Here is a 16,351-nt window from a genome sequence, read left to right as displayed (position 1 = left end):
TGCCCAGTTTGCAAAGTAACCATCCTGAGAAGAGAAATCTACTATGAACTGAGACCTTTTTGGGAATAAAATGTAGAAATCTGTTCCTTACAACTATACCCAGGAAGACAATTGAACAAAACAGCTGCAATGTGGAATTGGGACCAGCCAAGGAACAGCTAACTATATACTCTTCTGTTTTATGTTTCATAAACTGTAAAAATCCTATAAGCCTATCTTCTTACTCTGCGGTCTTTATTGGCGTGTGTGTGAGCCCAGACGAATGCATGTGATGTATGAATGGTAGTTGTGATTTATCTAGTTCTTTTAGTTCAGGCAATAGTTTCAATAAACTGACCTTGTTCTTTGTTTAACCTAAGAAAACCTGTCTAAATCTTTACAGCCTAAAAGTATACATAATGGGACTCTTACAGAATTGGCAAAGCACATCCTCTCTAAATTCACTAAAAAAACACCCTGTTATGGTCAGACCCGGAGCGGGTGAATAGGGGAGTCATTTCAACCCTCCTCACATGGTAACAATAACATTTATTAAAAAAACGTCTGTGCACATTTCTTGTCAACTTTTCCTGCACAAATTCCTACGGTTCCAGTTATAATGGAAACAACCATCCCTGAGCTGCAGTCAATACCCCCAGCACTTTCATTACAAATTTCAGTGATGAAGTGCTTTTCAGGGTTGGGGGCAAGCACCAACTGATGAGTTCATATCCTCTTCATTCAATTCAATATATCTAGTGGACTGTAGGAAAAATTAACCAGATTATAGATGGGAGTGGATTGCTTCAAAATCTATTTATTCTAGTGCTACACAAAATCAGTGATGCTGAATACCTTCTAAAGTGGCCTAGCAAGCTACTCTGCTGTAAAAGCAAATACTTCAAGAAGGTTTTTTTATAAGTTGATCCTAATTCTTTATAATGGTGTTGAGATAGAGAATCAGCAGGATCATAATGAATGGCGGAGCAGACTCGAAGGGCAGAATGGCCTACTCCTGCTCCTAGTGTCTATGTTTCTAGAATGGTTAAAGCAACTCTTCCTTAAAGAAGAGTTGAAATGTTGAGAGCTCCATTAATATATGTGTGCTTTAACTACATTCACACTGATAAATTTACATTAAGGTTTATCCTTATGCATTTAGGCCAAGAGTCTCCAGTGCCTGTAGGGGGCTCTGCAATCCCGGAGGTCTGAGCGGAAGCAGCTTTGAGGAAATTTCCAGCATTACATTTTTAAAAAAATGGCTCCCATCCTTGAAAGTACTTTGGCTTTGCAACTTGTAATAAAGGCAACCTTTACTGCTGATGTTGTTGTACATATTTCGCAAGGATCCCTGTGGTGAGCTCTAGTAATCTTATCCGAACCAGGTCACGGCACTTTAAATAGTAAACACTGTTGGCAAACAAGGAAAAGGGGGAGGAATGGTCACTTTTCCTTCCTTGGTTCATGTGACTGAGAGATAAGGACTCGCCTCCTCTGCCGACTTGCATATTTTAATTCAAAGGCACATTGAAAAGTGACATAAGGGGAGATTTTCCGCTTTAAGTCTATCTGGTCGGATGCTGGGTGTACACACTGAATAATGTGCACCATCAGCCCATGATTTTCTGCTCATTGCAAGTGGAAAAGCCTGCCTGATTCATTCTCCATTGAGGGACTCTGAGAACAGGTTACTTTCCTTTCTCTCAAACTCCTCCATAATATTATAATCCTATAGTTAGCAAGCCAGTATCTGTAGGTGATTGGTCACTTTGGATGGTGGGATGATGAGATAAATGAGATGGCAGGGATACTAACAATTAATTGAAACACAAAAGGCTCTTTGTTACTTTCCACTGAAACAATTACTTACACAGAGTTCATTTTGAACAACTGAGTTTGTTTTTATTTGGGAATGAATAACTGAACACAAGCCCTCGCTCACTGTGCCCTCTAAAAAGGAGCCATGTTCTACCTCTGACACAGTGTGCAGTCTGGTGACTGAAGAAAGAACTTGCATTCATATCATGTCTTTCACAACATCAAAACATCGAGAATGCTTTACAGCTGATTAAGTATTTTTTGTAATGTAGGGACTTTGTTCTACATCTCTCCCCATTTTTATTTGCATTGATTTTAATAAGCAACATAAAATGAGCTGTTAGGTTGCTATTACCAGTTTTTTTACTTCTCTCACGGTCAAAATTGATCCTATTGTCACTGTTGTAATGTTGAAAATGCAGCAGCCAAATTGCACAAAGCAAGATCCCACCAGCTGTACTGAATGAAGTGTCGAGCTCACCTGTTTTTGGAGTTGGTTCAGGGATCACTGTTGGCCAGGGCATCAGGAATACGCCCTGATCTTATTCAAATTGTGCCATTGGGTTTTTATTTACTCCAAAGTGGGCAGATGAGTCCTTGATTTAACAACAGATTCGAAGGATGGTACCTTTGACAGTGCAGTGTTCTCTCAGTACTGCCCTGAAGCGTCAACTTCCATTGTGTGCTCAAGTTCCTGGCATTGGGTTTGAATGCACAACCTCTGAGCTACCCAGATGCCATGGCCTGAATTTTTGCTCCTGTGTCGGGAGCGCAGAGTCTGAACAATTCCCAGGTCCTCAACCTGACCCAGGAGAAAATGCCCCCCAAAGGTCGGATTTTCAGTCCAAGGAAAGGACCAGATGAAAATGGAAGTTGTGGTGGGTGATCCTGGAATAAGTGTGGGGGCTGCTGGGTGCAGAGGTCGACTGGGTGGAAGGCCTACCTTGGTGCACTGGCACTGGGTTACATTTAAAAAAAATACAATGAAACATAAAAATGCCCTCCATTCCTCATCCCTTACAGTCCTTCACCCCACCATACATTCCCCATGCCCTATCCATACCACCTCATGCTCCCACCCATCTTCCATAGTCTCTCAAACCCTCCATGCCAACCTATGCCCCTCTACCCACTCCCTGCAGCCCTTTATAGCCCCTATGCCAACTTAGTACCAACTAATGCCAACCCATGCTCCCAACCACCACCCTTTGCCTTTACACCTACCATGCCAACTCACCCAGTATCCACCAGGGGTAGACCTCAGGGCCCAAGCTCAGATGAGATAAAGTACAGTTCTTAAGGGTCTATTGAAGAATTCACAATTTCAAAAAGAACCATTCTCATTGATAAAAAAAACCCATTCACTACATTTAACTTGCTTTAATCCCTTATTAAAAACAAATATTGGAATTCATAGCCCCACTTCAAACAGTCTATAACCACTTGGAGCTGTCAATCAAACTGTGAATTGAGAGACACTCCAGGTTGTGAAATCATTCATGCGGCACTAATCCAATAATGTTAACTCTCAGGCTTATGCCAAAGACTGAGTGAAATAGCAATTACTGATGTTTTGTAAACACTGAGGAGTTCTTTTCTCAAAAAATTTAAAGGGCAGGAGTTGTAAATGCTTTGACAGCTTGACAGTTCCTTTCGACAGTTCCAATGAGCCTGAGAGTTCCAATGAGTTTATGCACTTTTTATGCACATTCATGTCTACTTTTAACAATCTCAAAGGGCATCTTACCTCTCCCAAAGGTGTCGTGGGACCATATCCAAAAGGGTACCTTACCTTTGCAAACCCCTATCTAAGTAACTCCATAAAGTTTAGACCTGCTCCTACCAGGTGTACTCTGCACATATTGTTTCCCACTCCTAGCTGGTGAAAATCCAACGTGGCTGGAGGCAGCTGCTTTTATATGGGGAGCTGCATCTTTGAACCAAGGATGCAAATGAAAAGCCCTGCCCCCAACCTCCCACCCAACGCCTACACCAATCCTGTGAAAATGGTACATGCTGTGTTCCGGGGACAGGACTTCCAGATCTATGCCTCAGCAGGCATTTTTGTAACGACAGATAGGATCTCCATCTTCACGAGAATTCAGGTCCGTGCAATAGTGTATAAATCAAGTGTCAACCGACTTCAAACTGAATTGGAGAGAGACTACTTTCCTTAAGAAATCTCATGCTCTGTTGCTGCTTTATGAGTTGGGTACTGATTTCCGATTCAGACTGTAATTACATTGTAAAGGCACATTGCAATGAATCCAAACAACTTTGCTATGTTATATTATAGCTCCCTAAGTGTCTTAGACACTGAACTGTGAAAGATAAGAGGTGATAACTACAAGATAACCACGTTTTAGCTGCAAGATGTCAAGTTTTAATTTTGAGAGACTAAACAATTAAAAACAACTCCTGTTCATAAAGCTCCATGAACACAATAAAACATCCCAAGGCACTTCATGGAAACAATATAAAACAAAATATGATACAAAGCTATATGAGGAGATATTGGGTCAGATGACCAATTACTTGGTCAAAGAGGTAGGTTTTAAGGACTGTCTTAATGGAGGAAAGCAAGGCAGAGTGACGTAGGGAGGGAATTCCAGAGCTTAGGGCCTCAGCAACTGCAGGCACGGCCACCAATGGTGGAGTGATTAAAATCAGGAATGTTCAAGAGACCAAGATTATTGAATGATCTTGGATCTTGGAGAGTTGTGAAGCTAGCAGAAATTACAGATATAGGGAAGGGGGAGGCCATGTGGGGATTTGAAAAATAGGATGAGAATTTTAAAAATCAAGATTTTGCCAATGTAGTTCAGCAAGCACAGGGGTAATAGATGAATAGGACTCAGTGCAAGTTGAGACAACAGAGTTTCAGATAACCTCAAGTTTACAGAGGGTAGAATGTGGGAGACCAGCTGTAGGTGAATTGGAGTAGTTAAGCCTAGAGGTAACAAAGGTATGAAAGAGGGTTGCTGAAACAGATGAGTGAAGGCAGGGTTGATGTTACGGAGGTAGAAATAGGCAGTCTTAATGATGACACGATTATGTGGTGGAACCCCATCTTGGGTTACATATGACACTAAGGTGCGAACATATGAATTAGAAGTAGGGATGGGCTATTTGGCCTCTTGAGCCTGCAAGTCGGTGACTAGGGAATGGAATTAAAATCACTGGTGGATTAATACACTTAAAGTTTTATATTATCTCTGCTTTATAAAATGATAAAGCCAGGAACAGAAAAGCACCCTGGAAAGTGTTAGAAATGTGCAGTTTGAGCAGCCTCTGAGAGATAGTAATGGGATAATGTTTCAGATCTACCTCTGATCTGCTGGAGGGTCCCACCAAGAACTTTAAGCCATCTGTTTCTTTCAGACGTCATCACTTCTGACATTTTCTGTGTTTTTGTATTTTGGAATGTACAGCATCTGTAATTTTACACAGTTTCCCCTTTGAGGTTTTTGTTTAACACAAAAGAGCTGCTAAATGTTAGGCTTGTTTAACCAGTGATCAGGCAGACTGGCTCAGAACACTGTGATAGCTGTCCTATGAAAGCCTCACAGTAACACCAGAGCATACAGCTCCTGGGTTGATGACTGTACTACTAACCAACATTAATTGAGCTCCACAAGACTCTTTTACCAAGCCTGGTAACCTCCGGTCCTTTAATGACATCTTCGCAACTCAGTTGAATCAAAATATCATTTTCAAAGAGCAGACCATGGAAGAGATGAGGTAATGTCTTTGGAGGGTCAGGTTGGGGTGCAGGGGGGTGGGGTGCAGTGTGGGATCTGCGTCTTACAAAGAACTTATGTCATCCAAGCTTTTCCCAAGATTCTCTGGAACAGAAGTCCTCTAAGACGTCAGGCTGCCCAGCCAATACATTACCCAACTGGATTTTTCTCCCTAGATTTAGATAATTGGACGCTAATACAATCCAGATGTGGCTCCCGATTGATGTACTCTCTCAGTGAAATGCTTCTTAACTCTGTTACAAATGTAGCATTCCTTAAAAGCGGAGATGGTATTTAACCGTATATACCCAATACCACACATACAGCACCATACACCATCAGCCCCTCTGTGGAATTGCTCACAGTGAGTTAGGGATATGTTTAAAAACAATGGGCAGGATTTTTCGCTCAGCATGTGGATGCGCACTCGATATGCCTGAGCGTAAAATAGCGAGCGACGAGGTCGGGCGAGTGTCTCGATGTTATTTTGGTTGGCGGGCGTGTGTGAGAGTTGGCAGTGCGCCCCCTGCCAATTAAGAGGCCCACAAAGACAAGTAATGCATTAATTAACCTGGACTTTTCGTTGCCCGTCCAACGTTATGGTTGGTGGGTGGGCGAATCGAGGAAACCTCGCCCAAGGGCGGGATGAGGTTTACGATATTAATTGCAACGAAAAATAAAAATGTTTGGGCAGAAATTTTATAATCTACATGTTTAGGTGAGCGAGTCCAATCTGTGGACGTTTTCTTCCCCCTGCATTTTAAAATCTTTATTTGATGGTTTTAAATTCTTCAGCTCCCCTGAGGCAGCTCCCTGCCTTCAGGCAGCTGGCAATGCGCGCTCCCCCAATGCCCGCGCTGGCTTCAGTACTCACCCTCACTCCGGCAGCGCTGAACCTTTCAGCGGGTCTTTCACACTGGCTGCTCATTAATTGGCCGGGGGTGGGGGGGGGAGATCGCGAGTGGTGGGCCACTTCCCGGCCGCTCCCAGGCCCCTTCGCCACGCCCGCTCGACAACCTCAAAATTCTGCCCAATAATGTTACTGTCAACTAAGTGTGATGCCGAAAACGTTACAGCAAATAAGTGCATCGTCCACAGGAATGTGCACTGTCTGCAAGATTTTTAACTATATACACAGTTTTCTCAATCCACCAGGAGGTGGCAACCTTTCAAATGAAGTGGCCACCTTCTCCATTTTAGGGGCCCAGAATCATAGTACAACACAGAAAGAGGCCATTCGATCCACTAAGTCTGTGCTGGCTCTTTTGTGGAGCAATCCAGTTAGTCGCACTCCCCCATGAAAAGAGAACATCTCTGTGCCAAACTGTCTTCTGTCACTCTCGTCACTGCTAATGGTTGTCCAACAAAGGGGAAGGAGGTTTTCGATCTGAAATGTGGCTCTGCACTGGCCGGGGAGGGCCGAGTTGGGGTGGGGGCCTGTTGGCCGCCGGGTCCAATGACGACCTGGCGGCCAGTTTAAAAGTGGCCCAGGCAGCGAGGACGGTCCCTGAACCAACACGATGGACCCGAGTGCGGCTGGCCACAGCTTCTCCCCTGCTTCTCTGATGAGTGCCTCGCTGTCCCCCTGGAGGAGGTGGCTGCCAGGAGGGGCTGCACCTCATCAAGAGGGCATGGGAGGAGGTGGCAGCACTGGTCAGCAGCTGTGACGTGATGCGGCGCTCCTGGGTGCAGTGCCGGAAGTGCTCCAATGACCTGCTGCCTTCAGGAAGGGTGAGTATCCCGTTGGCAATGGTCAGTGTGCAGAAGTGTTATCCCCCCATGGACCTAAGGGGTGTTAGAGTCTGAGTGCCAACTGTCAATCGTGCTGGAGCTGGCCAACAGTGTTAGCCCATTGCTTGGACTGAGTGCCCTGCAGCTTGAGGGCCACGACACAGAAGTGCCCAGCCAGGTGCTCCTTAGCTGGGGTTGGCCAGGCTGTAGTGGCGCTGCATGTCCAGGGTGGACTAATCAATGCTCCTCTGTTGTTTCAGAAGATGGCCCACAACAAAGGTCGTGGACTGGTGGAGTCCCTGCTAGCCTCCTAATGCACTAGAGGAATGAGGTTCACCAGCAGGCGTTCGATCTCCGGACCCTGAAGAGCCACCCCTGACACTGGAGGACCACCGGGTGCCATTTGCACCTGCGCCACACCTGCTCTCTGAAGCAGGCACCAGCGCAGATACCAGCACCTCGTTGGGCATTAGAGTGGCAGCTGGCATCTCAGTGCACATTGGTGAAGGCACCTCACAATCACAATCACAATCACTTGAGGTGCAGGCAGAGGCAGAGAGTGCCCAAGGCACCGGCAGTCGGAGGACTGCTGGGGACCAGGACGATGCTCAGTCGAAGGCTGATGATGAGCCTCTGGAGTCGACCATTAGGAGGCACAAGCTGGATGTCCAGAGGGATGTGCGGGAGGATCAGACGAAGATCCATGCGGGTGTGCATGCCATGGTCTCCATGATGGAGGAGTCCATGTGGAGCGTGAGCACTGCATTGACCAGCAGGGCTGAGCGCACTGCCTCCTCCATTGAAGCAGTGGCAACTCTCATGGAGAGGCAGCTCCAAGGACAGAATGAGGGGTTCCTGAGGTTGCGCTTGGAGCTGCAAGCCCTCACAAAGGCACTGACCTCAGGTGGTCAGTGTCAGTATGGGAGCTAGATGTCCCACCTAGGTGCCCCTCCATCAATGGTATGCAGGAAGGTCCAGAGTGACCTGGCTTTGGTGCACGAGTTGCCTGTGGTCTCTGTGGGCTCCTCTCAGGGCACCCTGGAAGATGGCAGCAGCTCCTCCGCCTTTCCACCAGTGACCGTGCCATCTGATGAGGCTGCAGCGACTGGGGAGATGCCAACCATGGCACTGGCCACGACCTCCCAGGCAGGGCCAACGCAACTGCCCAGAGGACAACCACCAAGGTCATCAAGGCCAACAAGACAGCAAAGTCAGCAGGCTGTCTCCAATGCTACTGTTTACTTTCTGTATACTGGTCTGATGTTGAAACCAGAAACATTTCTGTCAAGATTATTGAACTGCCAGAATGACATAAATTGTGTTTTTGTGGTCATGGTCTGTGAATGCTTCACCTTTTTATCTCATTGTTGCGGGGAACGCCAGTATGTAAAGCTGGATGTAGGTGACTCTGAACTTTATTGCACAGGCACCGAGATTCTTTGGGTTCAAATGAAAGGATACTTTCAGACATCCGGGATGGAAGCGGCAGCCTTGGCATGTGTTTGAAGCTGATCGTGGTAGCCTAGCTGAAGGAGCATTGGATCCTGCAGGTTACTGAGGTCTGGCTCCATGCCCTCAATGTTCTCCTCACCTCGCTCCTCTTCGGACCCACTACTGGACTCATCATCTGTGGTCTGTGGAGCTGCTTCAAGATCCTCTTCCTCCAGTGGGTCCCCCCCTTGTCAGTGCCAGATTGTGGAGAGCATGATATGCAACCACAATCAGTGACACCCACTCTGGGGGTATTACAGTGCACCCCCTGAATGGTCCAGGCATTGGAAGTGCATCTTGAGAAGACCTATGGTCTTCTCTATCACCGCCCTTGTAGAACCATGACTCATATTGTAACGCTTCTCTGCCTCTGCTCTTGGGTGGCGGAGAGGCGGCATGAGCCACCTTTTCAAGGGATAGCCCCTATCACCCAGCAGCCATCCATCCATTCGGGCTGGAGCAGTGAAGAGCCTCGGCACCTGGGAGTGTCTCAGGATGTAAGGGTCATGGGAGCTCAGGGTACCTTGCACAGACTTGCAGGATCTGCATCCTGTGGTCACACACTATCTGGATGTTCATTGGGAATCCCTTCCTGTTGACGAAGGCACCCGGCTGACCCGCTGGCGCCCTGATAGCCACATGTGTGCAGTCGATTGCACCCTGGATGTGGGGGATCCCAGCAATCACTGCAAAGCCTCTGGCTCGCTCAGATCTGGCTGGCCTAGTCCTTATTGTAAAGAATAAAAGTCAGTACCTGCCTGAACAGGGTTTCTGTCACCAACTTGACACAACTGTGGACAGCTAATTGGGAGACTCCACACAGATCCCCCACTGACTCCTGGAAAGAGCCGGAGACATGGAAGTTGAGGGCCACTGTGACCTTCAGAGCCACTGGCATGGGGTGTCCACCCACACAGTCGGAGCTGATCTCAGGCCCAATCATCTGGCAAATGGAAGTCCCTTGAGAGGTGGAACCTCCTTCGGCATTGCACCTCGGGCATATTGAGGTAACTGCATCGTTGCCTGTAAATCCTGAAAGCAGGATAGTGGCATTTCCTGCAGCCCCTTCTGTCTTGGACTTCCTGCTAGCCCTGCGCCCTATGTACTTGCGTGTCTCCTCCCACAGGTCCCTCCCTTGGAAACTGCACAGACACACGTGGCCTCCTCTTCCTTCTGCCCCTCTCTTCCCCCTTAGAGGAGGGGCCTCCAGTGGAGACCACGATCCCCATTACCAGGGTAAGAGGAGGCTGCCTGATACCTGGAAGGCCCCACACGGTCTGAATCCTCGGGGGGCCCGGCAGACAGCAATGAGTCCTGAAATGAGGGGGAAATGCTAAGAATGAAGCCCCGAACAGAGATGAAGCTGCCAAATACCAATAAGCAACCAGCTGCAAACTATCTCCAAAACTCCTCAGTACTCACACCGGCAATGCTGCCGAACCCCTTTTTATCCCGCCCTTTGTGAAAATGTCGGCTGCCCACCTGCCCATTTCGTCCGTGCGGCGAACAGAAAATCACACGGGCAAGGAAAAAAAAAATCACTGTCAATTGAACTGTCAAGGGCCTTAAGTGGCCACTTAATTAATGACGGGCACCGCTCTGGCACCCGCGTGTGCCCACCGAGTGGAATATCGCACGATGGCGTCGGGACACTCGCCCGACATCATCGCGCAGTATTTTACTCCTGTTCGGGTTGGGCCCGCGGGATGAAACATTCTGCCCCTGGAAAATCTCCCTCTCTTCAGGGTTCTCCTGGCACGTTCCTCCGATGACACAAAGCTAGGGAGAAATTTGGAGAAGGAATTGACAACCCACTGGAAGGCTGGAGAATACGCTGGCGCTGTTTTTAATCTTTGTTAGCCTCTGCTTCTCCACACCCCCACCCCCGCCCCCCACCCCACCAACAAGCCCCTTACCCACTGTGTCCAGTTCTATTTCCAGAAGGCTGAAGTCAGACTGCACAAAGATCCCATAAAGTTCATAGTAAGGAAGCAACGGCTTTGTTCCAGTGCATCGTGCACGATCTTTTAAAAACCAAAGAATATTTGAAACAGGGTCACAGACCCGAAACCTTGGGCAATCTTTTCATCCTCAGGTGGAAGCAGCTTTGGGAATGGGCGAGTCGGCAATTCCTCACCACCAGCTGGTGAGCCGATTTGCTGGGATGTTCCCAGCTCTGGCCTATTTTCAGGGAGGTGACTTGTGGTGGTGGTGTGTGGGTGTGCGAGGTGGGGGGGCTTGGGGGGGGGTGGGGGGAGAGGTGACGGTTACCTGCCCACCAGCAGCAGGTAGCCAATTTGGCCAACTAGAGAACTGAAAAGTGCCAATCGGCGGCACTCTTGACTTACTGTCTGGATTTTCCAGATGGAAGGCGTGGCTGGAGCCCGAAGTGTTAAGGGGGCTGCCAGAGGAGCATCCATTGGGCATTTCCATCCTCTGGCGGCCTCTCCCTCTTCAACGATAGCCTGGCAGCTGTGGCCACAACATATTCTGTAGTATTTACCAGTCTTCCTGCGGAGCTGCCAGTTGCCCAGAGTCGCATTTGCTCCCATTGCCCTCTACCATTCCACCCCACACCCCAAACCCCAGATGACTGTGGAATCCACCGACTGTCCTTAACAGGACAGTGTTCCCGGAGGCGGCCTATTCATTGGCCGCCCCCTTGAAAATCTACTTCAGGGTCCCACCATGGGCACTTCCGTGGCATCAGGATCCATACCTTGGAACCAAAATTCAGCTCCTTGGCTCTGTTTCTCGCTCTGCTGATGCCGTCTGACCTGCTGATATGGTCGGGATTTCCTGTCTACATCCAAGATTTCCAGGAATTCCAAAGCATTTTGTAATTTTGTATTTATGCAGATTGGGCTAAAAACATGATTTTGTAAATCGGAAAGAAATATCTAAAAATAAATGTCTTTAGCATCCCAATAAAGTCAAATCTTCACTATGGGCCACAATGGCATGAGGTTTCGTGGGGTCCGGAGCTAAGGCCTTTTTTAAAATTGGCAATAGGGCTTGGATGTTAAGGGAGTGCTTGGTGTTTTAAACAGTTGTCCCTGGCTTGGAGAAATAAATTGCAGTGAACATGGGGATAAGGCATATATGCTAAATAAATATAACGAGTCACAGTGCAACGGTACGAAAATTAATCTTCACTCTGATTGTGCCCCCCACCCCGCCCCCCCTCCAAGACCCTGGTTTCAAATAGGCTTGATCTGCTTTCACTAATAATAAACATGCTGACACTTGGATCTTTCGCAGCCTGTGAATTCAATCGCATGTTACCCTGGTCAAGGTCACACAGAACATGAGCAGAAGTTCCGAGAATGTCAGGGAGGATGGGCAGATTTTGGATGTGTTTGGAAAAGCACAGTTTAACTCAGTTAATGTGGAATAAAATGGCCCCACTGTCTACCCACCCAGAAAAATCCTCAACTTCTTCAGACCAAAATGTGAGGATGTGCAAAGAAGTTAAATTGCTTACCAGCTGCATGTGTACTTAATTATATTCTCCAACTTGTGGTACTGAAAGTTGCTTCAAGGACTGGCTTACAATCAAGTCATGACAAAAATCTTTTCATTCAGCTCTTAGGTAGGGAAGAGATGTGCCACTGTGAGCAAGCATTGTTATAAAGAGGTGCTAAACAATAAGATAGGGGTAGGAAGACACAGCTCATGACAGACATATAGGTGGGCTCAGATTCATCAAGCTGCTGAAATAAATTTAAATAAAGCTACTGGTTAAAGTGGAAGTCTCACACCACTCACACCCTGCACCGCCCACCCCCTCCACTCCCTCACAACTCGTCCCATTTCCTCACCCCTACAATTCAGTCTGCCTTGAAGGAAGGTGGGGCCTCCTGTGATGCAACATGAACTGGCCAGGAGCTGCTGGTACCAGAACAGAGGAAGGTAGGAAAGTATTTGGTCAGAAGGGGCCTGGAGATCCCTGCCGGTGAGACAGTTAACTGCAATACTTTGCATATTTGTATGAACCTACTGGCCCACATACCTAGCAAAGAAAGCACCTGTATACCATCGTTCACAACCTCAGGACATTCCAAAAACGGGTTTACAACCAATGAAGTACTTTTGAAGAATAATCACTGTTGCAATGTAGGAAACATGTGAACAGCAAGATCCCACAATCAACAACAAGATAATGACCGGATCATGAGTTTTAGTGATGGAGCTTGATAGGGATACATTGGACAGAACACTGCGGTGAACTCCCCTGCTTATCACTGAAATACTGCCACATGGGATCTTCTGTCCAGCTGACAGGCAGATCAGGCCTTGGCTTAATGTCCCGTCTCAAATGATGGCACTTCCTCAGTACCGCAATAAAGTGTCAGCGTGGGAGTCTCCGGCGTAGTAACAAAATTGCTGACTCCGGCAAGAGCGCTACCAGTGAGCTAATCAGATACCCGACCCAAATTTTTAACCCTGAGGTTAAGGGGGTAAGGAAACAATTCTCCCCCGAGCAGACAGAGCACCTCAATATCAAAGAAGCTTCCACTGCTTGCCCGTAAAAAATACCAGACATCAGGCCAAATGAGTGTACTCAGTAGCTGATCTCCTCTCAGGCCTAGGCCAATGCCAATCTGAAACATGAGTATCCAGGGTGATTCCCCTTTGATTTTCATTCCCTACTCAGCACTGTACTTGCGATAGAGGACACAGCACACAGGACATTACAGGCACAAAACTGTGGGCTCCTTCCTGTTCTGTAGCAACGGGGCATTTGAGGCTCTACACCTACAGCCCTACCCTCTCATTGTTCCATCCACAACCAGGAGAGGACTTTCCCCCCATTGTGGGGGGGGGGAGGGGGTTGTGCGGGGGGCAGGCGCAGGTGGGTGCGGATCCGATCGGCGCCCCTGATTGGGTCCACTCTGCCACTTTACATGGGCGGGCCTATTAAGGCCTGTGCCCAGCGTGGCGCGTGCCCAGAAGCGCTGTGCGCTCCTTGTGCGGGTGTTGGGGGGAGGGGGTGGAGATTGGGTTCCCTGAGTCAGGAGTGCACTCTTTTGCGCGCAGAGGTGCCTCAGGGAGATAAGTTTTAAGTTTTAAAAATTTTAATAAAGAAAAAAACATTTAAGACATGTCCCCTCATGTGACTGTGTCACATGAGCTGGGACATGTCAATGAACAGTAATGAAACAATGTATTTAATTTATAAACCCTTCATGAAACCTCATCCTGCCTGTGGATGAGGTTCCATGAAAAATGTGAAGGCCGCCTGGGCTCTTCATGTGCCTCCCCCACCCCCCCACCCCCCCCCACCACCCCCCCAGCCCCACCCCCACCTCGCCAACCTGAAGGGTCGACAGGCAGCTTTCTCAAGAGCCTTAACTAGTTAATTAATGGCCTTAATAGGCCTTTGACAGTTCAACAGGTGGGCAGCCCCGCCAAACTGAAAATCTAAACGACACACGGTGAGGTCGAAACGGTGAGGCCCTGCCCCCCATTCACCGAGCTGAAAATTCTCCCCCAGATTTCTCTGATTCAACAAAGGGTGTTTTTTATTCGGTGGGAAGCACCTTTGCTGTTTTTTAAAGGGCTCAGACAAATAGCCCTACTGATGGGGTGTCAATATAGACATTATCGCGTCTGCACATCATACAGTTTCACTGTTAGCAATAAAGCAGTAAAAGCATACATTATATAGCACAGTATCTACATTATCATTGCGTACATGGTTTATAAGGGAGCTATGACCAAGCATCAGTCAGCCTTGTTCAGGTGTTGTAGGATATCTTAGATTAGGTCACTCTCCAAGCTGTTTAACTTTATTACAGCATAACTCTCCATCACCTATTCTAAGTGGCTGCTTCCCACTTACCAATAATTCCAAAGATATCAAGTATGTTTGGTGCAAAGATAACCAGTAAGTTGATCAAAGTAAGCAGGCTGATGGCAATGATGAAATGTCTCAACCAACTAAAGGGTTTATTCTGGAACAGCATTTGCTGGATAGCTCGGCGCACCTGCAAACAAGCAAAATTAAAGAAAAAGATTTAAAAAGGAACATTCCAGAAATATTCCTCCAGATTCTCATTTCTGCCTTTGGCAGTCATGCCCTCCAGCAGTTGTGATGGTGGAACATTGAAGACTGTTGCACTCTTCATGACTGTTAGGAAGTCCAATCCCAACTTGGTGGGACTGTATCTGTCCCCGTGTTAAAAATGCCAGTCTGGCCTTGGCCTGGCCTTAAGGTAGCTGCAATGTAGGAAATACATGAAGAGTTGTTCTGTGTTTTGTTGCATGTACTTACCCCATTGCACAAATTCAACAATAGTAATTAGGAGTGGTATTATGCTACAGTCCCCACTGGAGTTCCAACATCTCCTAGGATATTAGCTTGCTGGACTGAGTTGTGAAGTTCTTAAAAACTATGCCGGCCACAACTGCCATGTCCTTAAGCTTTAACAGTAAATATTTCAATGGTTTGACCAAAGCCAAATTGTCTGGCCATTGTACTGAATTGCGTGCCAATGGATTGTGGAGAATGATAGCTTGAAACACAAGCGCAGTGCCATTTTAATCTTTTGCCGCTTAGCTTCATTGTGGAATGGGTTTCCTAACAAAACCGATTCCCAATAAGCCTTGAGTTACCTGGCATCTCCCACAATAGCCTAAAAGAGCAGCAGATAGATATGCATTTCCGGTGTCATCCTTGTAAATCTTTGCACCCTCTCTCCAGTGCCTCTGCAACTTTTTTATTACGTGTTGACCAGAACTAAGTGTGGTCTAACCAAGGTGTGATACAGATTTAGCAGAACTTCCCTACTTTTCGGTTCCCGCCCTCCAGAAATAAAGCCTCGTGCTTGGTTTACTTTTTTTTATGAACTAGCTAACCTGTGGCTTAAGCATTTACCTATGACAAACTACAGTAGAAGTTACTGTTGACAAAACATTTCAAATAAAACAGGTTAGTTTTTAAAAAAAATTGTTCTTGGGGATTTAGGTGATTCTGGCAATGTCACATTTCCTGCTCATCTCCAGTTGCCTGTGGTTTGTGGTTCCTACCATTTGGCTTCTATTCTGTACGTAGACAGAGAAAGAGAATTGATGGTGGCCCTTCTTCTTAAACTGTTCATAGCGATTGTTTATACAACTTGCTAGGCCTCATCAGAAGTTACCAAAAGGCAACCAGGGAGTGTGGAACTGCAGTCATGTGTAGGCCATTCTGGACAGAGATGGTAACAGTTCCCTTCCCTGAAGGACACAAGAGAGTTTTTACTCATGAGCTGGCAGCTTTCGTGGTCATTTTTCTAATCTATTAGAAAAATGCAGAATGAAGAATTTGGTCCAAGTGCACTTAATAATTTTCTGATAATATCAACGGCAATAATTTCTACCCTTATATGGTATTGCCTAGCTTTGCTATTCACTAATGTTAATTGGTCCTCAATGGGATATGTTCCCAGAGTAAATTACAATATCTTTGCAATAAGCTACACACCAACAACAATAATTTGTACTTATATAGCAACTTTAGCATAATAAAACTTCCCAAGGCACTTGACAGGAGCAACACTTGACAGCAAGTTACATAAGGTGATTTTAGGACCAATGGCCAAATCCTT

General features: G+C 46.9%; 1 protein-coding gene across 2 annotated transcripts in view; it reads right to left on the bottom strand.

Annotated features, from left to right (window-relative positions):
* LOC121279971 (sodium-coupled neutral amino acid transporter 3-like) overlaps positions 1–16,351 on the bottom strand; it is a 148,350-nt gene that overhangs the window by 10,027 nt on the left and 121,972 nt on the right. Inside the window, exon 14 of one of the 2 annotated variants that reach the window (XM_041191592.1) lies at positions 14,605–14,749. The exons of the other annotated variant lie outside the window; for it this stretch is intronic. Within the exon in view, the coding sequence (XP_041047526.1) occupies positions 14,605–14,749 (145 nt within the window). The remainder of the gene's footprint in view (positions 1–14,604; positions 14,750–16,351) is intronic. 2 annotated transcript variants of the gene reach the window in all.

This window comes from Carcharodon carcharias, chromosome 7, assembly GCF_017639515.1.
Source record: "Carcharodon carcharias isolate sCarCar2 chromosome 7, sCarCar2.pri, whole genome shotgun sequence".
Classification (NCBI taxonomy): domain Eukaryota; kingdom Metazoa; phylum Chordata; class Chondrichthyes; order Lamniformes; family Lamnidae; genus Carcharodon; species Carcharodon carcharias.
This window is presented reverse-complemented; position numbering and strand designations above follow the sequence as displayed.